General features: G+C 35.4%; 1 protein-coding gene across 11 annotated transcripts in view; it reads left to right on the top strand.

Annotated features, from left to right (window-relative positions):
* The window catches only part of WRN (WRN RecQ like helicase), a 142,933-nt gene extending 116,973 nt beyond the window's left edge, over positions 1-25,960 (top strand). For 10 of the 11 annotated variants that reach the window (XM_024250704.3, XM_063726361.1, XM_054561026.2 and 7 more), the window contains 6 exons: positions 227-339; positions 2,867-2,981; positions 7,158-7,289; positions 9,896-10,058; positions 19,577-19,785; positions 25,546-25,960. In XM_024250704.3, coding sequence (XP_024106472.3) covers positions 227-339; positions 2,867-2,981; positions 7,158-7,289; positions 9,896-10,058; positions 19,577-19,785; positions 25,546-25,653 — 840 coding nt within the window. In that variant the 3' untranslated portion in view covers positions 25,654-25,960. 11 annotated transcript variants of the gene reach the window in all.
* The last annotated feature ends 207 nt before the right edge of the window (positions 25,961-26,167 follow it).

The raw sequence follows: 26,167 nt of genomic DNA on the forward strand, positions 1-26,167 counted from the left end.
TTGTAAAAAGGTAATTAGTTTATGATAGGGTAGTTATGATTCTATGCATGCTTAAAATTCTGTATTTTGCCAGCATTTTAAAAATTGTTCTTAAGCTAAGAGTCTGAGTTTATATTTCAGTTTATATTCATTCTAAGGAAAAATGTGGTATCTGAAGCTCTAAAAATAAAGGATTAGATCTTTTAAGTACATTTTAGAAAGTGTTGTTTCTTTGTTTTTTGTTCAGATTGTGTTATATGGCAAATTGGTAGAAGCTAGGCAGAAACATGCCAATAAAATGGATGTTCCCCCAGCTATTCTGGCAACAAACAAGATACTGGTGGATATGGCCAAAATGAGGTAAACTATCTTTTGCATGTGTTCTCATTTATTTCCTTCTAACAAAATAGATTTGGAAAATATATCTAAGTTGATAATATGACCATAGCTTCCACTGTCACATCTGGGAGGTGACTTAGATTCCCCCTGCTGCGATGCTTATCTCTTTGCCAAGCTTTAGTACCACGTTTCTATATGAATAAAAACCAGTTACATTTTCAGCAATCATATTCAATATTTATAAAATCTAACTCATTATTTACCCACCCTGCATTTTATCCAAATGCCAAAACTCCTCTTTTTGGATTCTGTATTTTTGATTATCATACCATCACATTCCTAGTCAGAGGTTCCTAATGCTTAAAACCTCTGATCCGAATTTTCTCTCCTCCAATATAAAACCCCTTCCTCTTCCTCTTCTTCTTCATTTTTTTTTTTTTTTTTTTTGTCTGAAGACATGTCTCACTGTGTTGCCCAGGCTGGAGTGTAGTGGTGCGATCACTGCTCACTGCAGCCTTGACCCCTGGGCTCAAGCTATCCTCCCACCTCAGTCTCCCGAGTAGCTGGGACTACAGAACATGCCACCATGCTCAGCTAATTTTTGTATTTTTTGTAGAGACAAGGTTTTGCCATATTGCCCAGGCTGGTCCTGAACTCCTAAGCTCAAGCAGTCTTCCCGCCTCAGTCTCCAAAGTGCTGGCACTACAGGTGTGAGCCACTGTGCCTGGCCTCTTTTTCTTATTTAAATACTTTTCATACCTTTTGTAAAAGGGGTTCCTTGTTGCCTGTCTATGCCTTCCTCCTCCTCCTTAATGACACCACGTTAATTCTGACTGTTTTCCCTTGGCCTGTTGCAGAAGCCTCTTAACAATTAACCCTTCATTCTCTCTTTCTGTTTCATCCGATGTATGAGTACCAAACTAAATCTTCCTTTATCATATCTTACTTCTGCTTAAATGGTTTCTTTCTAGCTTAGAATTCAAGGCCCTCCATTTATGAACTTAAACTTACTTTTCCATCTAAGTTACAAAATTTGAAATGGTTTATCTTACCTGAATTGTTTATCACTTGCTGAAGACCCGTTTTCAACTTCCATATTTATTTACAGTGTTGCTTGTCCTTGTAGTTTCCTTGATTCCTCAAAACTCCTTTTAAGAAATTCCTGAAGGTCTCACTTTATTACTTTCTCGCTTTATTACTATAAAGACTATGAGAAGGTCTTTCATGATCTTATCAGCAAAGTAATTCCTCTCTCTTGAATTCATAGAGGACTTTCAGATGAATTCTAAAGATGCTTCTGTAGCACTTACCACACAATGCTATATTTTATTTTTTTGTAATTAGTGGTAAGCAAGTATTATTATATCTTCCAGATTTTAAACTTCGAATAAAGATACTAGCTCCTCATCTTTTTGTGTGTCTCCTGTAGCACCTAGCACAATGCCTCATAAACACGAGGTGATCATCAAATATTTAGAAGAAATTATTTCCCAAGAATAGTTGCTTGGTAATTGTATTTGTCTTTTGCTTCCTTTTAAAAAATTGTTTCTATCACTAAATTACATCCAATAGATGTTACTTGAGTGCAGAATTTTCTAATGACATTACACAGTGCTACATCTGACACTAATTCTTTTGTTAAAAAATAAATATTCTAAAACCATACTTTAATCGAGATTTTTTTTGTTTTTTTTTTTGTTTTTTTTGGTGACGGAGTCTCACTCTGTCACCTAGGCTGGAGTGCAGTGGCGCGATCTCGGCTCACTGCAACCTCCGCCTCCCGGGTTCAAGCAATTCTCCTGCCTCAGCCTCCAGAATAGCTGGCACTACAGGTGCACGCCACCACCCCTGGCTAATTTTTTGTATTTTAGTTGAGATGAGGTTTCACTGTGTTGTCCAGGCTGGTCTTGAACTCCTGAGCTCAGGCAATCCACCCACCCCGGCCTCCCAAAGTGTTGGGATTACAGGCGTGAGCCACCGTGCCTGGCCCAGAGGAGATATTTAATGAAAAAGAATAATCATTAGATTGGCAGATTTTTAGAAGGAGAGCATCGAATGGGTTCTTGGATATTGGACACAATAAGAAATATTGAGCTAAAAGTCTGAAGGAATTGGCAGACATACTGTTAGAGGTAAACACTTTGTAGAAGAAAATAATGAATGAGACTTTCTTTTGAGATTTTCTTAGCCTCTTAGTTGTTCCCAGTTAGAGCCTCATATTTTTCCTTTTCATGACAATAAAAATAATAATAAAATCAGTAATAAAGTGAATATATGAGATGTTAACCTGTTCCTTTACGACAATGTCCTGTTTACCAATTAACAGTGTATTTTTGTGGTGATGGGGGCAAAACAAATCTTTAAATGGTAGAAAGCAAAGAAAGAAATTATAAAACATGATTAGTTGTATTATACGTTGTTTTGGTTGTTGGAAAATCTATACATTTATTGAGAGAATCATTATGAAGCTGAACATCAGCTATATTGCTGGAGTGATACTGTTTCAGTGGTTTCTTGACCTTTTTGTTGTTGTTGTTGTTAAACACAGACCAACTACAGTTGAAAACATAAAAAGGATTGATGGTGTTTCTGAAGGCAAAGCTGCCATGTTGGCCCCTCTGTTGGAAGTCATCAAACATTTCTGCCAAACAAATAATGTTCAGGTAAAATACTGTGGTTTGCAGGAGCTCTTAGAGAATAAGCATTTTTTGTAACCATTTCAAAAGTACCCTTCAGAAGCAACATTTGCTCACTTTATTTGCATTTCCATACTGGACACTTAGAAAATGAATTAAAATTGTTTTTACAGTCAATCTGTTATAAAAACATATCAGTTATCTACTTTTAAAGATGATACTAAAAAGTAGTTGTCCAGGCTGCTGATGTCTTTCTATTTCATTGGGAGGTTTTGTTTTTAAATTGGAAACATTATTTTAGGTTGATAAATTATAATTTTTACATTCAGATGTGGTAGTTGGAATTTAAAGCTGGGAAGTTATCCTTGCTATGGGTTGGTCAGGAGCTCAGCCACTTTCTTTTGGTTTAGCATCTTCTCTAATCTCCCTCCCCTTCCAGAAATGCTGTCTTTTGATAATAAGTGGATTTCATATTATTCTCTTCAGTTTTAATAGTGTTTCCTTCATATCCTTTTATTATTGCTTGTTCTGCCATGAGTGACCATTTCCAGAAATGTCATTTGGGATTTTCTCTAAACTCCACGTAGCAGACTCTATGATGCGTACTCTGCAGAAGGTGAGGCAGTGGGAGGTAGAGGGGAGACTACTGGACTAGGAGTCACGGAATCAGGACTTTAGTTCTTCCTTACAGTTGTTCACCTGGTGAACCTGCACATGTCCTTTCATTTCCTTGGGTCTCCATTTCCTCAGCTACACAATGGAAATGACACTTCCTCCCCGGCATCCAGGAAACAACAGATGACATTAGATAAATAGAAGACATGGGATAAGTATAAAACGTTGAAAGAGTTAAACACATTCAAGGCAATATTAAGGGATTATTTTTTACTTCCAAGAAGCTCCTGGAAGCTTTGGGCAGGCACAGTTGGATCCTACTTTAGAAAAATCTTTCTCTAACTATAAGTAGAAAACCCTTCTGCTTTTTGAATGTAGCATTTCCCTCTTTTGATATAGAGTATCTTTGGCAACTTTAAATTTTCTTTTTCATACTCTTATATAAGACATCATGTGAAAATTATTTTTTCTTTCTGAGTTTTTGGAAATGAAATTATAATGTCTTAATAGTTTGAGAAAGAATATCATACCTACCAGCGGTAATTGAGTAAGTTCCCTCTCTTTGGACACTTGACAGTAGTATCTTCTTTCATGAATTAGTGATATTATTTAATAATGAATGAATGATCTCTCCTAACTCCCCTTCAGAAGAGGAAACTGAAGTAGGGGAAAAGGTAAATCCCCCAAGGGATAGGTATGAAACCTTTATGAACCTTCTGGATAGAGAAGATGACTGCTGATTTCTGTGATTAGAAATTATATTTGGGTTATTCTGCAAATTGAAACGATTTATTTAAAAAAATAAACTTTTAATGTTTATTAAGCAAAATTGTTATTCATGAGTTTCATTAGCCTTTAATATATTTTTTTAAATTTTGAAGTAAAATTTCTTGCTGTTACAATACACATTAAAAATTACAAGTATGACACATATATTAAACACATTAAGATGGCCATATAGGAAAAATATGCTAAAATATTTTTTTATAAATACATTTTTTGAGAATTTTGAGAATTTCTGGAACAAAGTAATGATATAATCCATAAATGTACAATTAAAGGGTTTAGGGATATCCAAAATACTTGGCAAAGTAATCTGAAATAATCCTCTTAGGAAGGTAGGGCAACAATGTGATTCTAGTAAGCAAAAATCTAATCAAATCATAGTCTAGTCCCAGCTACTCGGGAGGCTGAGGCAGGAGAATGGCGTGAACCCGGGAGGCGGAGCTTGCAGTAAGCCGAGATCACGCCGCTGCACTCCAGCCTGGGCGACAGAGCGAGACTCCGTCTCAAAAAGAAAAAAAAAAAAGACTATATAAACATGTATGGCATAAATATGTACAAATATTATTTATTTAAAAAAAATCCAGGGGTAGGGGCAGGGTAGTTAGAAAATACCTAAGGATATTCATGAAATAATATTGGCTATGAATGACAGTTGATGAAACTGGGTGATAGCCATCTTATTCCCTCGACTTGTGTATATGTTTGATATATCCCACAATAAACCTTAAAAAAAAAAGATGAGTGGTCAATTATAGGAAGATATAAATAGAAAAGGCAATAAGGACAAAAGTTGGCAAAGCTTACCTAAGCACTCTTCAGATAAAAAGACATTTTGCTAACTAGATTTGAATATTATAGTTTAATTGTCAAGGAGAATGCCTCAACTTCATCTTTGTTAAGAGACTACTTAAGGCACTATCAGGAGTTCCCTCATGGCGAGGTGCGTTCCCTCATGCCTGTAATCCCAGCACTTTGGGAGGCCAAGGCAGGCAGGTTGCCTGAGGCCAGGAGTTAGAAAACAACCTGGGAAACATAGTGAGACCCCACCTCTACAAAAACAATGTTTTAAAATTAGCCAGGCATGGTGGTGCTAGCCTATAATCCCGGGCTACTTAGGACGCTTAGGCAGGAGGATTGCTTGAGCCCGGGGATTTGAGGCTGCATCGAGCCATCATTGTGCCACAATACTCCAGCCTGAGTGATAGGAAGGAAAAAAAAAAAGTGTCTTTGTTATATTCCAAACTTGTTCTCAACTTTCAGGTGAGCTGGCTTCCTATATAACTCTTCTGTAGGACAGAATATACTGGTTGGAGCAAGTGAAACTGTCCAGTTGTATGCCTCATAAATTGATGAATTTGCTTTCTAATATATACACTGATATTTATACACACATACACATAAAACTAAGTTCAATAGATGGGTAGTGCAGCTCTATTCCCCAAAACCCAACTACCCTGTAACAAGACACATTAGACTTTTGAGATTGCAAGGATGAGGGCTGAAATGCTGGCTTAGACCATGGCATTGCCATAGTGGGGTGACCAGTCTGAACAGCCAACAATGCTTCCTCATAAATACCTATTTTGTCTTGGTGGGATTTCTACAAATTGCAAAATGCAGCTATTCTGAAGCTGTGAAAGAGAAACAGAAACATATAACACCTGGGACTGTTTTATTAGGCCCACCATATGCTCAGAACATGAAATCTCCACTGCTAAGGTTATTTGATTGAAATTATCTTTTGTGTTGATGTGAGAGTTTAGCTCTGAGATTCTTCCACGTGTAAAATGTAATCCCCCAAAAGATTTGGCAAGCACGTTTTATTGCCTTGGGTCAGATAATTCAAACATTAGGCATCATCTATATAGCATGTAAAAAGTAAAACAGAAACATTTATGTTTCTCACCAAGCAGTAAATTAATACTCAACTAATAAATTTGTTAAACTCCCTAATAACAGAGTATGGAAACAAAAAATAAATTTCTTTCCAAAAGAAGAGCTCATAGACACATTTCCTGATATATGTATACATAATATAGTAGAACACATGATAAATAACCTTATAAAAATCATACCAATATCATTCATCAAGAGACGAGGCTCTTCTTTAAACTATTAATTTCGCTTGTTACAGGTTTTATTATGACTGTAGTATGCTGTTTTCATCTACCTTTTATGTGTAGTTAAAAAAATAGTTGTCTATCTCTTTACCTTTATTCCAGCCTTTAAAAAGATTCCATTATTTTTTCATTAATCTTGTTTTTCAGTCGTTCCTCATTTTTTCTTTTAAACATTTCTTAAGGAACCATATTTAAGATTTTATAGAATACTTAAATTTCTAGTTGGGATGTATAATTTAAAATTAGATATGTAGACAGAGTGTTATGATATATTTCCTTATGATATATTAGTGGTTACAGTACCTAAATTTGAATAGTGATTCTGTTCATTCATTCATTCATTCAATATTCACTTCCAGGGGACTGGGGACTTATTTAAAGACAGAGTGGTTCACATTATAGTTCCTTTTTTTAGTCCTTCTTATTGGTTAAAGAGAAGACTAGGAAATGTTTGCTATTACAAATATTTTATTAAAATTTTGTGTGCTCTAGCATTATTTTACCTTTTTAAATCAATACGTTAAAAATCTAACTTCTTTTTGAGCTCCCCATAAAAAGGGAATTATTTGTTGCTTATAGATTTAACTTGTGTTATTTTTTTCTTAATGGCTAATTATCATATTTATATTCTATTATTGTATTGGTATTACTGATCATTTGTGCTACATTAAAAATTCTGTAGACAGACCTCTTTTCAAGTACAAAACCTCAAGAAGAACAGAAGACGAGTCTGGTAGCAAAAAAAAAAATATGCACACTTTCACAGTCTATGGCCATCACATACTCTTTATTCCAAGAAAAGAAGATGCCTTTGGTAAGTGTGACTTTCATGTTACAGGAAATTTTTTTAGTTTATTTAAACTTGTGTTTTATCAGCTTTTTAGTATTAAAGCTCTGACTTGGGATCAATTTCCTCCAACCCTACAATAAATCTCAGTTTATCTTTAATTTTAAAAGAGAATGTTGTTTTCTTTTTCTGTTAAGCCTCCTTGTCAAGTAATAGCAGCAGGTTTAGTTTGGCCATGACTATCTTCTAGAGATTGTATCGGGGTACTGATAAACACATTTATAGCTCAGGGATACTGCATCAGCCATATTTTAAAATGGGACTAATAGTTTAAAAACTATAAATATTCACAGTGTTAAGAAACAATCTCAAGATGCATTAAGAAACAGGAAGGTGCAAAACAAAAACAAACGTAAATGTGTGTGCATATGCATGCTTATATAGTCACATATTCTTGTATGTGTACAAAAAATACACACTGGATCTCTGGAAGCATAGCCAAGCAACTGGAAATATGTTTTTAAAAACTTGCTTTTCATTCTATCTCTTCTAGTACTGTTTTGATGCTCTTTGAAAACAATCTAATTGCTGTAACAAATGACCATACGTAGGCCGGGTGTGGTGGCTCATGCCTGTAATCCCAGCACTTTGGGAGGCTGAGGCAGGCGGATCATTTGAGGCCAGGAATTTGAGACCAGTTGGACAACATGGGGAGACCCTGTCTCTACTAAAAATACAAAAATTAGCCGGGCGTAGTGACGCATGCCTGTCATCCCAGATACTTGGAAGGCGGAGACATGGGACTTGCATAAACCCAGGAGGCAGAGGTTGCAGTGAGCTGAGTGCGCCACTGCATTCCAGCCTGGGCGACCGAGCAAGACTCGGTCTCCAAAAAAAAAAAAAAAAAGACCATATGTAATGTTTCTTCATTGTTCTAAGATAAATCTTTAAGGCTGTTGAGGTTTTTTGTTTACAAAATGGAGAGTAAGTTTTAATGGAATGGGACAAAATGAGGCTTACAGTTAAGTTTAATTTGAGTTCACATCCTCTTGACATTAACGTTGATTTGGAACAAGTGATATGGTCCAATGCCTGCTTTTCTATAGTCTGTTGTTGCACTAGTGCCTGTGTTACATACCTTTTGTTCAGGTTTTATCATTTAAAGTAAATAAGAATAAACAGTCCATAGCTTATCTTACTCACTGAATAAATGCTCTAATTTGACAGTCATGTTTCTTAAAGTTCCTTACAAAGGCCATTGCCCAAGAAACCAAATAATTCCATTATACTGTTTTTGAAATAGAACACATAATAAATCAGAATTTTAAGTTCAGTTTCTTATGTAAATAATAACTTCTATGTACATGTTAAATATGCCTGTATATACCTAATTTGACCATGTATGTATAGTAGAAATGAAAACAGTTACTAAGAAAATTTGTTATTGGCTCCAAATTTTCTGAATAAAGTGTATTCTAATGCTCAGCCGTAACATGGGGTTTCATGTGTTAGTTTATGTATTCATGGTTAAAAATGTGAAGACTGTTATATCTTCATTTGTGTCTTTTGGTATTATTTGGTTGTATTTTATTGTGTGATATGGTGGTATAATTATCCTTAACTCCCAGGAGTCTGAGAGGGTCTTGCCAGTTAACCGCAGAATTAAACATCCTTAGGACTAATTAATCAGGAGCAGTACTACAATTAGTTGGAGGTAATTTGAAACCTGGTATCAAATAACCCTGATATTATGCACACATGGTGCACACTTTTCTAGTAGACATTTAATGAAAGTAATTTAAAACCTACGTTTGAAGGATGAAAAACATTGCCTTAAATGCTCTATTCTGTGAAAGTATCAACATTTATGCAAATACAGTCTAAATTCAGACTTTGAAAATGTATTGAAAGAGAGGATCATGAAATAAGTTAGAACTGAGTGACAAAGCTTTCTGAGTGTTTAAAAGAATGTTCTACCTAATAAGTATCTGAAATGTATTTGGAGCCACATTTGTTTAAAGAACTGTATAAATATGTAGCACTGTTCATGTGAAGTTCAATAGTAGGAAAATGCTGACAGCCCTTGTGGAACTGTGGTTATTATTATTTTATGAATAGAGTCAATTTCAAACACCTATTAGAGTCCTCTCAGGAACCTTATATAGAATGCATCTAGAGCCTTATGTTATTGCTAAGCATTTTAGGATTTGTCTTCTTGAAAATTCGTGTAACCAAACCACCATGTGTTATTTCAAGTGTATATAGTATTGGGTTACAGTTTACTATGTTTTCAGAAGGTTGTGACAACTGTTAGACTTACAGAGAATGACTTCTCTGCCACTTAACGGCTTTCTAAAGTGAATAGAGAGGGGCAAGGATTGTATTCTTCGGTAAAGCTGGGTGATTTTGTTTTATTCAATACATTATAATAAGTATAAAAGGTAGAACCTATAGAGAGCTATAATGGGGGTAGTTTTAAATAAATTCTGAAAATGAAAAACTTAAGTAAAGGTTTAGTTCATTGTTTATTTCACACTGAGCATTTACTACCTGAATGTTTTGGACATTTTATTTCCATGACTGGAGTGGACACTTTTACAACTCACTGGGTTCTTTTGCTGTTCTTTCTCTAGAAGAGCATAGCTGAGAGCAGGATTCTGCCTCTCATGACAATTGGCATGCACTTATCCCAAGCAGTGAAAGCTGGCTGCCCCCTTGATTTGGAGCGAGCAGGCCTGACTCCAGAGGTTCAGAAGATTATTGCTGATGTTATCCGAAACCCTCCCGTCAACTCAGGTGAGAAGCATGGCCTGGCTCTGCACCCTTAATGACTTGATGAAGTAAACAAGCAATCCACCATATTTTTCACTTTTAACAGCATTAATCCTTTATGCTATTATGAAAACCTTATTTTTGTGATTCTTTTTCTTGTTTTAGGAAAACAATCTTTCTTCCCATTATCACTCAGAGGAAAATATACTGAGAAATTTTTTTGTTCTGTTTTGTTTTTTGAGACAGAGTCTTGCTCTGTTGCCTAGGCTGGAGTGCAGTGGCATGATCTCGGCTCACTGCAACCTCTATCTCCCGGGTTCAAGCGATTCTCTTGCCTCAGCTTCCTGAGTAGCTGGGACTACAGGCGTGTGCCACCATGCCCAGCTATTTTTTGTATTTTTTGATAGAGACAGGGTTTTCCATGTTGGCCAGGCAGGTCTGGAACTCCTGACCTCAGATGATCCGCCCACCTCAGCCTCCCAAAGTGCTGCAATTACAGGTGTGAGCCATGGCACCTGGCCAATACACTGAGAAATTTTTATTTTCCTTTTCAGCTTAATTAAGGTTACAACTTCCCCACCATCCAAAACAGTGCACTTTCATTTTTTTTCTAATTTTTACCTCATCACTTGCAAAAACCATATTTTTCTCCACATTCATTCCCAGTAGCTTCCTGACTCCTAGTACTTCCCTAAACCCTTCTGAGTCCTTGTCACTGGTTTCGCTTGAGTAGCCTTTCTAATCAGCACAGTCATTGGTATCAGTTACTGTGACATGGAAGGGACAGACCAAGTTCTGTGGGCTGCCATGTAGAAGGATTTCCTGTCACTTTGCTGCAGAACCTCAGCTGTGCTCGTGGAGAGCAAGCCCCTTTGCTTGCCCTGTAGAAATATTTTAAATTATTATCCTTTTTTTTTTTAACAGAAGTAAATAGGAGATACGTTAGAGGATTTTCTCTCCTAGATGTGTAAATACAAACTTAGGGTCTTATAATTCAATAAATCTGATAAATTTCTTTAGACTGTTAGGATAGAGCAGTGGCCATACCAACAGCCTCATCTCCAAAGCTGCAGTGAAGATACTTTTTACTACCTTAAAGTCTTTCCCACTTGTGAACAACTTGTGAACAATTCCCCCCAAGAATTTGGAAGATCACTCTCTGAAAGCACAGTCAATACTGTACTTAAATGGATCTGAGCAAAAATAAGTCACTTAGAAGACAGGATTATTTCTAGGCTTCAGCATGACTTGACTGAAGGTCTAAAGAATGAACAGCTCCTTCACTTCCATTGATCACGGTGGAAGCACAGGGAAAGGACAGACACGGAGGCAAGTTGGAGTAGCGTTCCTCTAAGTTCCAGGGATGCGGGGGAGTGGCCAGGGGACTTCAAGTATAGTAAATAAATAACCTATTTATAAGTTATGTCAATGTCATGTTTGAAATAGAAAACCAAATACTGCATGTTCTTATAAGCAGGAGCTAAAGTTGGTGCATATGGATATAAAAATGAGAACAGGCCGGGCGTGGTGGCTTGTGTCTGTAATCCCAGAACTTTGGGAGACCTAGATGGAAGGATTGCTTGAGCTCAGGAGTTCAAGACCAGCCTGAGCAACATAGTGTGACCCCCATCTCTACAAAAAATAAGAAAATTAGCCAGCTGTGGTGGCGTATACCTATAGTCCCAGCTACTCGGGAGACTGAGTCAAGAGGAGTGCTTGAGCTCAGGAGTTTGGGGTTATAATGAGCTGTGATCATGCCACTGCGCTCTAGCCTGAGTGACAGAGTGAGAACCTGTCTCAAAAGGAGAAAAAAAAAAAAGTAACAGTAGACACTGGGGACTACTGAGGGGAGGGAAGAAACAATGGTTGAAAAGGTGGGAAGGGACAGTGGTTGAAAAACTACATGTTGGGTACTATGCTCACTCTCTGGGTGATGGGGTCAGTTGTACCTCGACCCTCAGCATCCTGCAATATACTAATGTAACAAGCCTGCCCATGTACTACCTGAATCTAAAATAAAAGTTATAATTTAAAACAATTATAATAAAATCAGAAAATAAAGGTCTGAGATGGAAAATTAAAAGACCAAAGGCACCCATAAGCACAATAAATCCCTCCCCCCCAAAAAATTTTATATATATATATAAAAGGTATTGCGCCAGGCATGGTGGCTCACACCTGTAATCCTAGCACTTTGGGAGGCTGAGATGGGCAAATGACTTGAGGTTAGGAGTTCAAGACCAGCCTGGCCAACATGGTGAAACCCTGTCTCTACTGAAAATACAAAAATTAGCCAGCAGTGGTGACGCGCGCCTGTAATCCCAGCTACTCAGGAGACTGAGGCAGGAGAATCGCTTGAACTGGGGAGGCAGAGACTGCAGTAAGCCAAGATCATGCCACTGCACTTCAGCCTGGGTGACAGAGCGAGACTCTGTCTCCAAAAAAATAAAAATAAAAAAGACCTTGTACCCTGACAAGTTTTAGTTTGTGCAGGAATGCTAGAATGACTCAAGATTGGAAAAATCTTTAAATGTTAATTACCACAATAAGGGTAAAAGGAGAAAAATTACCTAATGTCATCTGAGCAACAAGAAAAAGAAATGAAAGGCATTAAAAATTGGGAAAAATTTATATTTGACAGTATCTTAACAACGAATTCTGCTTCTATATCACTTCCTAGCTTTCTGATGATAACTTCCCATGCAGATCTGTATGTAAGGAATGGACATAGTAGTCATGCTAATCTGAGTATTTATCTGTGTGATACTTATGAATTAACGATGTAAGTTAATAAGTTAGCATTTCGTGAACCTGGTTAATACCGATTTGCTAAGGTTAAATTAGCCAAATCCTGAACTAAGCTGTAAAACATCCAAGGTAGGGTAGAGAGGCATCTTATGAGAAAGCTGGCCAACTCTCCTGGTCACCTTCTAATCTTCCTAACTTCAGAAATCAAGGCAGAGAGAGGAAAATAGTAATTACTTTGTAGGATTAGATTTATGGTTGTCAAAACCTCTGTTTCTCCAGTGCAGAATGAGAGCGTTTTAGGGAAAGCCAAAGAGTCAGATGTCTTCTTCATGCTTATAGTCTGGAATTTTTCTTCCTTTAGAAATGTATTGTGTCTCAGGGCTTAAAGCCATTTGCATCTTTCGATGAGATGTTGAGTAATAGGCAATATTCTCTGAAAGAATTTGTGTAGGCCAGGCACAGTGGCTCACGCCTGTAATCCCAGCACTTTGGGAGGCCGAGGCGGGCAGGTCACTGAGATCAGGAGTTGGAGAGTTGGAGACGAGCCTGATCAACATAGTGAAACCTCGTCTCTACTAAAAATACCAAAATTAGCTGGGCTTGGTGGCACACACCTATAATCCCAGCTACTTGGGAGGCTGAGGCAGAATTGCTCGAACCCTCATGGGAGGTGGAGGTTGTAGTGAGCCGAGAGTGCGTCATTGTACTACAGTCTGGACAACAGAGTGAGACTGTCTCAAAAAAAAAAAAAAAAAAAAAAAGGAATTTGGAATTTGTGCAGTTCCCCCCACCCCCTTTTTTTTTCTATTGGCATTTTTGTTATCATTTAGCTGTCTTCTTTATTTCCTGAAACTTACAGGTGGTGTTGGTCTAGTCAGTAAGAGCAAAGGCTTTGTCAATAGATAGATCTGTATTTAGACCTTGGCTCTAGCATTTCATTGTTATGTGACCTCCATCAAGTGACCCAATTTCCCTAATCCTCAATTTCCTCATCTCTAAGACAGGGAGAGTTAATATTGCCTGTCTTATAGAATTGTGAGAAATACAGTCATGCATCGCTTGATGATGGGGATGAATTCTCAGAAATGTGTTGTTAGGCGATTTCATTTTGTGGGAACCTCACAGAGTGGACTTAAACAAACCTAGATGGTATGGCCTACTACACACCTAGGCTGTATGGTATAGCTCCTGTCTTCAAACCTGTACAGCATGTGACTTTACTGAACACTGTAGGCAATTATAACACAGTGGTATTTGTATATATAAACATAGTGAAACATAGAAAAGGCCCAGTAGAAATACAGTGTAAAAGATTTTTAAAAAAAGGCTGGGCGTGGTGGCTCATGTCTGTAATCCCAGCACTTTGGGAGGCCGAGGCAGGCAGATCACTTGAGGTCAGGAGTTCAAGACCAGCCTGGCCAACATGATGAAACCCCGTTTCTACTAAAAATACAAAAATTAGCCGGGCGTGATGGTGGATGCCTGTAATCCCAGCTACTCGGGAGGCTGAGGCAGGAGAATTGCTTGAACCCAGGAGGTGGAGGTTGCAGTGAGTCAAGATTGTGCCACTGCATTTCAGCCTGGGAGACAGAACGAGACTCTGTCTCAAAAAAAAAAAAAAAAAAAAGATAAAAAAGGGTACATCTGTATAGGGCACTTACCACGAATGGAGCTTACACCCTGGGAGTTGCTCTGGGTAAGTCAGTGAGTAAGCACTGAGTGAATGTGAAGACCTAGGACTGTGCACTGCTGTAGACTTTATAAACCCTGTGCACTTAGGCCACACTCACCCCTGTGATATGAGTCTACTTACTGTATAACGTACGTGCATATACGTACCCTTGAAACTAAAATAAAAGTTAAAAAATTTATCTTCTTTTGCCAATACTAAATTAACCTTAGCTTAGCTTACTGTAATGATTTTTATGAATTAAAATCTTTTTTACTCTTTTGTAATAACAGCTTAAAACACAAGCATATTGTACAGCTATACAAATATATTTTCTTTATATCCTTCTCTAAGCTTTTTTCTGTTTTTGATTTTGTTAAATTTGTTTTTACTTTTTACATTTTTTTGTTAAAAACCAAGACAAAAACCCACACATTAGCCTAGGCCTACGTGGGCTCAGGATCGTCAGTCTCACTATCTTCCACCTCCACATCTTGTCCCACCAGGTCTTCAGGGGCTGTCATATGCATGGGGCTGTCATCTCCTATGACAACAATGCCTTCTTCTGGACACCTCCAGAAGGGCCTGCCTGTTTTACAGTGAACTTCTAAAAAATAATAAAATGTATAGTATAGCAAACACATAAACATAGTAACATAGTCATTTATTATCATTTTCAAGTATTATGTACTGTACATAATTGTATATGCTAGACTTTTACACAGCTGGCAACAAAGTGAGTTTGTTTACACCGTTACCACCACAAACACATGGGTGATGCTTTGCATTGTGATGTTACGATGGCTATGATGTCACTAGGTGGTAGGAACTTTTCAGCTCCATGATAATCTAATGGATACTTGTTCCTGTTGGCTGCCCGTCGTTGACTGAAACATCATTATGTGGTGCATGACTGTAAATTAGATACTGTTCAGAAAGCTTTGGCACACGGGTAATAGCAAATGGTGGTGGCAAATATGATGATGATGATGATGATGATTGAAGACACAGATGGTAAAATTTTATGGTGTCTTAAAAGTACCCTCTAAATATGATTATTTTTATAGTCTGTCATTTTGAATAGGCACTTAAGAATGTATGAACTTAATAAGTATATAAGAATGTTCCCCAAAATATATCTTACAGAGACATACAATTTAAGAATTCAAACAGGTTGTAACGGGGTGGGGGCGGGTGTGCGTGTGTGTGCGTGCGCACGCATGCGTGCTCATTCACACTAAAGAATTCTTGGGCATATGTTCCTGAATGTCCTAAATGGACATTCTAACATCACTTCATTATGGGCAGAGGGAAATGGTAAAGAAAAATTTCATATTATATTATTCAGCCATGTATTGACAGCATCTGTTTTATTTGCCTATGGTAAAGAATTGAAGCGCTGTTAATTTGCTTTCTAAATCATGTAGGCACAAAGTTATGGAACTTTAGATTTAGAAATGAAATTGGAAATCATTACACTTTCCCTTTCCTATCCCCACCCTGTTTTGGAGAGAAGGAATGTGAGGCCTAGAGAATTATAAAACTGTTTTAATACCATGTCTAAGATTAATGACTGAACCAGTTTCTCTTTTTACTCGTGTTAAAGTTGTATTGCCAATTAACTTAAAAGAAAGAAATATGCAATTTCTAATCCTGATATAGGATATGGGTATGTAAACTCTAACTTGATGAGTGAAACAAATTAACTTATTTATAATCAGTTTCATATCTTTATTTATTGAGTGTCTTTAAATACCCCTTACCTTTAAAGTAAGAAATATTAAAATCAAGCAGAATATAATAATGAAAATTCTTAAGATATACTTATTAAAAACTTATCCTTCTGTTAATACACTGTATGTAGGTTGTACGTACAATATGAAAAAGTGTATTTTTGTAGCCTACTTTTAAATCCAGAATAGAGGAGGTTAAGAAGGTTGTGATAACCATGAGCTCTTTTTTTTTTTTTTTTTTGAGACAAGGTCTTACTCTGTTGCCCAGGCTGGAGTGCCGTGGCACAATCATAGCTTACTGCAGCCTTGAACTCTTGGGCTCAAGCAAGCCTTCCACTTCAGCCTCCCAAGTAGCTGGGAACACACCTGGCTAATTTTTAAATATTTTTGTAGAGATGGGGTCTCACTAGATTGCCCAGGCTAGTCTTGAATCCCTAGCCTCAAGCGATCCTCCCACCTCAGCCTGCCTAAGTGCTGGGATTATAGGTGTGAGCCACTGAGCCCAGCCCTGTTTTATTTCTTTTGATAGTGCACTCATAATCATTAAACTATCATTTCTGGATGTGAGATTGTGCTTTTGGATTCTTATTTTTTCTTTATAAAATACTTTTTGTTCTCTTACTGGAGAAAACATTGTTGGATTATAAATGATATAACAAGGAATGAGGATATACATACTATAATAATGATTCAGATATGTTATTTTCATATTTTATTTAACTGTAGCCATGCCACAATAATTTAGAGTTTTAAAGAACAAGTTTGATTGAAATCTAAACTTTGTACAATCCTGAATTGAGAAGTTTCCTGTATTTTATTATGACACAATCTTTACCTAAAATTAGAGTAATTATGAATTGAGAAAACATAGCTATTAATTTCATACTCTTATTTGTTAAGTAGATTTTGTCTGGAAAACTGTTCATATTTAAAGGAGCTTTGTACCTTTGTATTCTTTTTGTTTTTCCTTGTTTATATAATTTTAAACTCTGTTTATGGATTTGGGATTCTAACTATGCTTAATAATAAATTAAGGCATTGAATGAGGTACCTAGACAGTATTTTGATTAATTTTATTCCCCCATTCTTAATGTGCATGTAACTGGAAAATTAAGAGTGGCTTACAAGGGATCTACTACAAAAGTAAGGGTAATATGATCTCTTTTAAAACACTAAAGGCGTGTAGCCGGTGTTGTCGTTAATTCTGCAGTAGATATTTTCAGCACTTATTTACATGGGAAGTTAGAGCAGAGTAAGATGCACCTGTAAAGCTAAATGCCACTTATTTGCATATATATATAAAACGCAGGATGAATTTATCATAGAAATATAAAGGGTACTTACAGAAATGTACTAGAAAAATATATGAATTTTTAACTTATATCTAGAAGTTAACCTTATACATTTAACTTTAAATCGTTAATAGTGGTTTAACACCATAAGCGGATGTTTATGCATCAACATTTTATGAACAAAAGACATTCTAATTTTAGAAATAAAGTGATTCAAAAGAGAATAAAATATCTTATTTTTTCTTTTAAAATTAATTTGTTTAGCCCATTACATGATAATAGCTCAAGCTTGTGTGATTTTTCCCTAAAAAATTGGTTTATAAATATTACATTTATAGTATGAAGAAATTATTCATACATAGTTTATTTGTCTAATTTCTAAATACCCACGGAAGAAAATGAATTTAATGGAATGTAGTTGTGTATTACTTGGTTTCGAGTGTGGGAAAATTTATATGGTCTTTCTAAAACAGCACTATCAGTAGAAATACAATGTGAGCTACATATGCAATTTTAAATTTTCTAGTAGCCATATTTTAAAAAGTAAATGGATGCAATTTATTTTGATAATATAATTTAATCAGTCTACTATATTTAAAATGTTATCATTTCAACAAGTAATCAATATGAAAATTATTAATGAGATATTTTATGTACTTTTTTCTGTAATAAGCCTTTGTAATCAGGTGTGTATACTTTATATATACAACAAATCTTCTGATGCTAAATTTTAACTGGAAATACTTGATCTGTGTTTAGCTTTTGTAAAATTTACTGTTGAACAATGTGGACTAATGTGCCCAAGTGGTTCCAAACATATTTTAAAATTTGAAGACAAATAAAAGAGAACTCAAAGTAAATTTGGATACATACATACAACAGAATACTCAGCCATTAAAAAATGATGAAATAGTAAAATTGGGGGAATTTTGATGATACTAGGATGATATAATGACCAAGGGACAAATACAATTTTAGTTTGGTTGAGAGATGTGATAATCACGTTGCTGATTTTACTATGTATAGAGGTTATCTTTTCCTTTCTAAGATTTTGAAACTTTAATTAGTTAACCCACTGACCTAGTTTCTATTAGCTGTGTAACTTTCTCTTCCTGTTTTTTTGTTTTGTTTTGTTTTGTTTTTTGCTTTTTAACTGCAGTGTTTTGAGGAGTCTTGGAGTAGCAAGGTAATCTTTGGAAGAAAGGAAAATGTAAACCTGAAAACTAATAATTTAAAGAACGTCTTTTCAGGTTGTCATTTGAAAAATACTTGGTTTCTGATCACTGATTTGAATTGGGTGTCAAATGTTTGTTATGTTTTGTAAATTAGGTGAAGATGAGTGAGTAGGTTCTAAACTGCTTGGGTTTACCGCACTCTGGAGCATTGCAGAAGAATGTGATGTTGGAAGGAAGTGCTGAAACATAATTATTGGCTTGCCTATAGGAGGGTGCTGCATAATTTTAGAAGGTGTCAAGAAATTGACACAGTCTGAATTAGTTCTGTTGAGTTGCAAAAATTGTAAAGTTTCTTGATTCTGAAAATAAGAAATGTTCCCAGAAATCTCATCTAGTTAATGTGCTTTTAAAATCATTGATGTCTCTTGTTATTACAATAATAGCCATTGAAAGAATCTTTTTTATTAGAATCTTATTTACAGGTACGATTAGCTTCTACTTAAATAAATTATTTTTATACTTGATCTTAGGCAAAAGGCCAAGTGATCAGAATAAATTATTTTAAGAGAAAACTAATTATAATTGATATTTGGAATTGGAAGCACAATTTCCTTTAGAACAATTCCATGAATGGTTGTTTTGATTCTCACGGCAGCCCACAAAAGACAGTTTGAAACACAATTTATGCAGTGTCAGTAGTACTGACCTGACTTTGGATCTTGGAGGCAGGGGCTTTAGGTGATACCCGAGTGGAGTTTTTACTCCATTTCCATTCCGTAAGGATACAGGCATTTGAAAGAGGAAACTTTTCTTTGGCAACCTTCCTCCTTCCTTTCTACAGAATATTTCACTATTTCTAGCTCATAGGTTTTCTAAAATATTATCTGTAATTTATTTTGAAATGGAGTTTTTTTATCTGTTACAGATATGAGTAAAATTAACCTAATCAGAATGTTAGTTCCTGAAAACATTGACACGTACCTTATCCACATGGCAATTGAGATCCTTAAACATGGTCCTGACAGCAGACTTCAACCTTCATGTGATGTCAACAAAAGGAGATGTTTTCCCAGTTCTGAAGAGATCTGTTCAAGTTCTAAGAGAAGCAAGGAAGAAGTAGGCATCAATACTGAGGTACTAATTATATATAGAATTTTCATACAGTGTCAGTTTGTTCAATTTGCATATCCTAGTACTAGAATGCTGTATTTTTTGAACTGTTATGAATTCTGATATGATTACTTTCTGTATGTGCTACATTTCCTTTGCTTTTCATAAATATGATCTGAGAAAAGTGATTAAAAAAAAAGACAGTAAAAGGGAGGTTTAGTCCATCTGTTTAGCTTATTGTGTAGAATGTCAGCTTAAATTTTACCTGTACCTCATATTGACCATATAACCTGGAAAATCTTTCTTTTGGAGGTATAGTTAATGGATTTAAGCATATGGCAGTTTATGTAGTTAATGAAAATGAAAACAAATTGTATTATAAATACCTCCTAAACTGGTTTATTATCATTCTATCATTCTTCATGCTCTGTTACTATGATATTGAATATCTGAGGTACAAGGATTGTTGTTGCTCGTGGCTCTGAGCATTTCCTAGTGCTTTTGCATGATGAGAGAAAGATTACAAATTTAGTATTATGTTAGATGGTATGTTTTATTAAAATCAAATGCTTCAAAAATAATTGCTCTGTGTATGGCATGAGATAAATAGCAATCAGATATATTATTTAATAATATGACTCTATTAAATGATGGCATAAATTTGAAAATTTGACCTTCAGTATCTTCCGGGTCTAAAATTATATGACTCCATTATAAATGTTTTGGAAATGATTAACTAAAAAATTGTTTCAATTCTTAGTTGGTAAATTCAATGTGGTAGTAGGTGGTGGTGATTATTTTGTATTAGAGAATTAGGAATTACACTGTAGTTCCAAGGTAATCTTTATAGGATGTCCAGCAATTAAACCCCTACTTTTTTGAATTGCTTAAAAATAAGGGAACTGATCTTTTTAAATTCTGTGCTTGAGTTACGTCTGTATATATAGTCATGTCCTAGATAATCTAATGGAACTTAATTAGTTGGAAATCTTTATATTGTTTATAACTGAACTAGCTATAAGAGGAACATTAAAGAAAACATATTTTGGGTGGAGGTAATGAAATTTAGCTTCTAATGCTCAGCCTTTTATTTCTGTAATCTATACCAGATACCTAAGACCCTCTTATTTTTTCCCAGCTTCAACCTGTCAGTACAGGAAAAGGTGTAACTTACTATTTTTCCTCAATATTGAAGTACATTTGTAGTGAAATATTATTTTAACTATATATTGCCATTTTTGCTTTTTCCCTATTTCAGTAACATTTTTTCCTATTTCAGTAACATTACATGTCAACAAGAGAATGGGGGGTATTTTGGGGGGGTTGGGTGGGAAGAAATTTTACTAAGCTTGCTAGATTCTAAAAGGTATACCTTATTTGGCCCCTTTTCCCCATTTAGGGGAACAAGAGTGTTGGGGTTGGGAAGTAGATAAGAGGTGAGAGTAAGTCATCCAAAGCATATGTCTTCATCAGCCTCCCTGTATGAAAAGCTGATTTCTGTAGAGTGTTGGAGGCCTACTTTCAGAATCTGTCATATGTTAACATTCATCTTCTCTACTGACTTGATTTATATCCCTTAGTCTATTTCATTTTATAATTATGACAAAGGATAAAGTCATTAGAACAATTTCTTTTTATTGATGTATTGTTATGTTCATATCTCTTGTGTTTGCTATTAAGATAGAAGCTCAATCATGTCTTTGTTTAACAGAAAGGTGATGTCTTGGCCTTGATAATTCTGATTCAATATCCATAGGTACATGATGGATTCTTTAAATATTTAGTATTCTTTTATTTCTGGAAAGTTTTCTTAAATGATAGTTTTTTTAAAATTTCATTTCTATAAAGTTTTCTTAAATCATACTTTTTAGTGTTTTGTTCCATTACTTCATATTTCTTCTTCAGAACTCCTGCTATACATGTATGTTGGATCTTCTTTACCCAGCTTCAATATTTGTCACTTTTCATGCATTCTTTTTATTTCCTCATTTCTCTTTAAATTTTTTTCTTCCTTTTCACCTTCTATTTCTCTTTTAACATAATCAGCTGTATTTATTTCTATATTCCACATAGCTTAGTATTCACTTATTTTTAAATTATTTTTAAAACTTTTTTTAAATTTATATATACATATATTATTTTATTTTTACCAAAGGAGCAACACTATTAACTGAAGACTTCTGTAATTTTTTTTTTTTTAGTTTTGATTCTTCAGTTTTCCCCCTCAGTTTTGAATTTTTCTAATTTTGATTTGTGATGTCCTTTTGTGTTTTAGATAATTTTCCTAATGTTTTCCAGCTCATTTTGAAAGGCTACAGTTTTATTCTGTATCTAAGCAAGTCTTTCTGGTGTCAAAGATTTGACCTTGATACTTTTGTTTTACTCATTTTCGTATGATATTAGTTTTCCTGTACTTTCAAAAGAAGGCATGGTTCAAGATGGCTTTCCCAATTTCACATCTGTCTCTAATGTTTTTGTGTAATGTCTAAAATATGGAAACTTGGTTAATGAGATCTACTCTGCTATTTTAATCTGGGCTTTCTCTTCCTTTTGTCTCTGTTGTACCTGTCTTGCTTGGTTTTGATTTAACCCCAGTGGTTTCTCCTGAGTGTGGAGCCTTCTCCTAGAAGGCAGCCTCGGCTAGTCCCAGGGTTCAGAGTAGCCAACTGCTCTCTTCACCTAAGAAACCACTGTGGATTCCTTGTACTCACTTGCTATTGGCTTGGACAAAAGCCCTCCCATTTTCAGATGCTATTATCAGATTAATCTCTCATTAATCTGTCTTTCCATTGTATGCCTGTAGGCTATCTTGGGGTTCTCTTGTTATCAGACACCTCCCTGCTTGCCTCTGCGTTCTCCCGTACAGATGTCAGTACTGTGCAGGTCTTAATTGCTGTTGGTGGTTTGCCCCTACATTCTTACAGTTTTAGTTTCCCAAGGATACCTTTAAACTTGGTTTTATTGTAAATGTCGACAATGGATTTTGGGTTTTACTATCTAGTTCTGTCTTAATTCTGGAATTCAGAAAGATTAAAAGCTCTGTTGCTGCTGCTGCTGCTACCTCTTCCCAGTACCCTCTCCTCCTATGTCATTTTTTTCTTCTTATTTTTCTTGACTGTATTAAGAGAGAATGTATGACATTTCCTGCTTGACTGCTGAGTTTGATTATAAATTAAAATACACAATATTTTATACAAATTGTTTTGTAGAGGATTTATTTACAGATGCTCATTCACAGGTAAAATTGACTTATGAAAATAGTTTTCATGACAAATGCATCAGGCTTGGTAACTAAATATATGGATTGATCTTGTTTATAAATGAAATTAAATGTGAACGTAACTTACATATTTCTGTATTTGCTTACATCTGTATGTACACATATAATCAGCAAATGAGTTGATGTTTCCTATTCGTAACTTAATGGTAATAGCTTGGTAACAGAGTTGGGAGTATTAAAAAGATGTAAAGAGCCCCTTAAAATTTTGTTGCTGGGAATTTTAGTCTTCTACTGATGAAGGAAATAGACACTGGAAGGCGTTTCTATTAGGTAACTTAGATCTCATACTGAAGACTTCAAATACTTATTGTTGACACTCAAAAGACACACTTAGTGTAAGCAAGCATTTGCCCCCTTTTCTCAAGGAAATAAGATCATTATTATAATTCCATTATAAATGCTGATGATCATATTTATAGAAATATAGAAGATAAGACTTGAAATGATATTAGCTACCAATTAATGAGTTTGAAGAAGAAATCAGGATGTGTTTTGCGATTTTACATTTATTCTTATTTAACTCCAAAGAATTCAGTGATGTTATGTACTATTATTTCCATTTCTCTGTGAAGACGTTGAAGCTTAAGTAACATGCATAATAAGGTCATACATTTAGCAAGTGGCTCAATTAAAGTTCAAACCTGGTTCTGCCTGGTTTCAAAGTCTATGCTACTCCATGGTATTAGGCTACAACATGACTTAGGGTTTCTTCCTCTGCTCTATTGCTGCTCAGATGTCCTCCTCTTTTGGCAGAGTGGGAGAAAATTTTTGCAATCTATCCATCTGACAAAGGTCCAATATCCAGAATCTACAAGGAACCTAAACAAATTTACAAGAAAAAAAAAGCATTAAAAAGTGGGCAAAGGACTTGATCAGACACATCTCAAAAGAAGACATTTATGTAGCTAACAAATGTGAAAAAAAGCTCAACATCACTGATCATTAGAAAAATGCAAAATGCCTTTTCTGTATGCCACCTTATATCCCCAGTATTTATTATTTCTAAGTCATAGTATCTTACAGTGTATATAAGTCTCATCTGTTCTTTTGATTTTCTCTCCCCTGCTTGCAATTGGGTACCTAGAAACAAAGTTGCAATCTTAGCCAGTTTTTTCTTTAGCCTTTGCTGATGTGTAAAAAGCCCTTTTTTCTACCCTGGATTTCTTTACTTAAGCTGAAACAGCTAAGTTTTTACCTTTTTAAAATATAAAGTTTCAGAGTCTTCTGCCAAGGATCTTTTGCTGTTTTCCTACTGTTAAATATTTCAAAGCCTTTTTTAAACATAGGAAATATAATCAAACATAGCAAGCAGCTGATGAACAATATCTAGATAGTCTTCATTATTGAAATGGAATAAATGGTATTTTTGTATTTTAGGCCAACAGACACCTTGTACCTTAGATAAGGCCAACCTTCTCATAAAATCCCTCAGTTACTTTTATTAATAATAACCAAATTAACTCTGGATTCCAGGGTGTACTCATGATGGAATGATTTCTCTGTCATGTTATCCTGAGTATCTAGTACTCTGAGATAACATAAATGTATGCCACTTTAGGCTTATGAAACACTTAGCTACTTAAAATTATTTAATTTTTTTTCATGTGCAGATGGTATTGTACCCAAACACTGCCTTTGTGTGTGTGTGTGTGTGTGTGTGTGCACCTGTGTGTGTGTGTGTGTTTTTGAGACAGGGTCTTACTCTGCTCAGGCTGGAGTGCAGTGGCGTGATTATAGCTCACTACAGCCTTGACCTCCTGGGCTCCAGTGATCCTCCCAAAGTGTTGGGATTGCAGGCGTGAGCCACCTTACCCAGCCTTAAATTATTTTTTTTCAAGGATGTTTAACCTGAGGGTTAGAGGCTCTTTGGCACGTGAGCTGCTGAAATGTGTGTGAAAGTATTGTGCACGTGTATGTTTTTCTTTTTTTCTGGAAAGTGGATCTGTAGTGATTCTCAGATGAGTCTATGAGACAAGAAACTTTTATTTTTTTCATTTATTTAGCAAATGTTTGTTAAGTGTACTATGCCTTGGCCACTCTACAGGGTGCTGATTGGACCAGTCTGTCTACCTACCATTGTAGATGTTAGAAGCTATATTCTTTTCACATGCCTAATATAACTCTTTGTGTATGTATACATACCCAGGCATGTTCCTTCCTCAGAACATTAAATTCACCATTTCGGTCAACTCAAAGCAAGTACACCATGGGGCACAGATCTGAAATAATGTCCAGATTTTTACTTACTGAATGAGGTGTCTTGAGTGTGTAAGACTACATGATGAGATGGCAAGTAATTGCCTGAAGAAATGATGTAGTGATTTTGTGTGTCTTATATTTATTTACTTTTTGATCCAGAAATAAATTATATAGATACCACTGTTTTGTTTGGATGGGGGAGAAAGGATGGGTGTATATTCAGGAACCTATGTTACTTTTTTGCAACTAATACCCCTTCTCAGTAGTACAAAGATTTGATTGCTTTTTCTTTCTATTTCCTACAGACTTCATCTGCAGAGAGAAAGAGACGATTACCTGTGTGGTTTGCCAAAGGAAGTGATACCAGCAAGAAATTAATGGACAAAACGAAAAGGGGAGGTCTTTTTAGTTAAGCTGGCAATTACCAGAACAATTATGTTTCTTGCGATATTATAAAAGGATGGCTATATTTTATTTCTGAAGAGTAAGGAATAGTATTTTGGCTTAAAAATGATTCTAATTACAAAGTTCACTGTTTATTGAAGAACTGGCATCTTAAATCAGCCTTCCACAATTCATGTAAAGTTTCTGGGTCTTCTGGGAGCCTACGTGAGTACATCACCTAACAGAATATTAAATTAGACTTCCTGTAAGATTGCTTTAAGGAACTGTTACTGTCCTATTTTCTAATCTCTTTATTAAAACAGTGTATTTGGAAAATGTTATGTGCTCTGATTTGATATAGATAACAGATTAGTAGTTACATGGTAATTATGTGATATAAAATACTCATATATTATCAAAATTCTGTTTCGTAAATGTAAGAAAGCATAGTTATTTTACAAATTGTCTTTACTATCTTTTGAAGAAGCTCTTAAATACATTGTTAAATGGTATTGGTTGACCAGGCCAATGAAAATGAAACCA

The sequence above is a fragment of the Pongo abelii genome, chromosome 7, assembly GCF_028885655.2.
Source record: "Pongo abelii isolate AG06213 chromosome 7, NHGRI_mPonAbe1-v2.0_pri, whole genome shotgun sequence".
Classification (NCBI taxonomy): Eukaryota; Metazoa; Chordata; class Mammalia; order Primates; family Hominidae; genus Pongo; species Pongo abelii.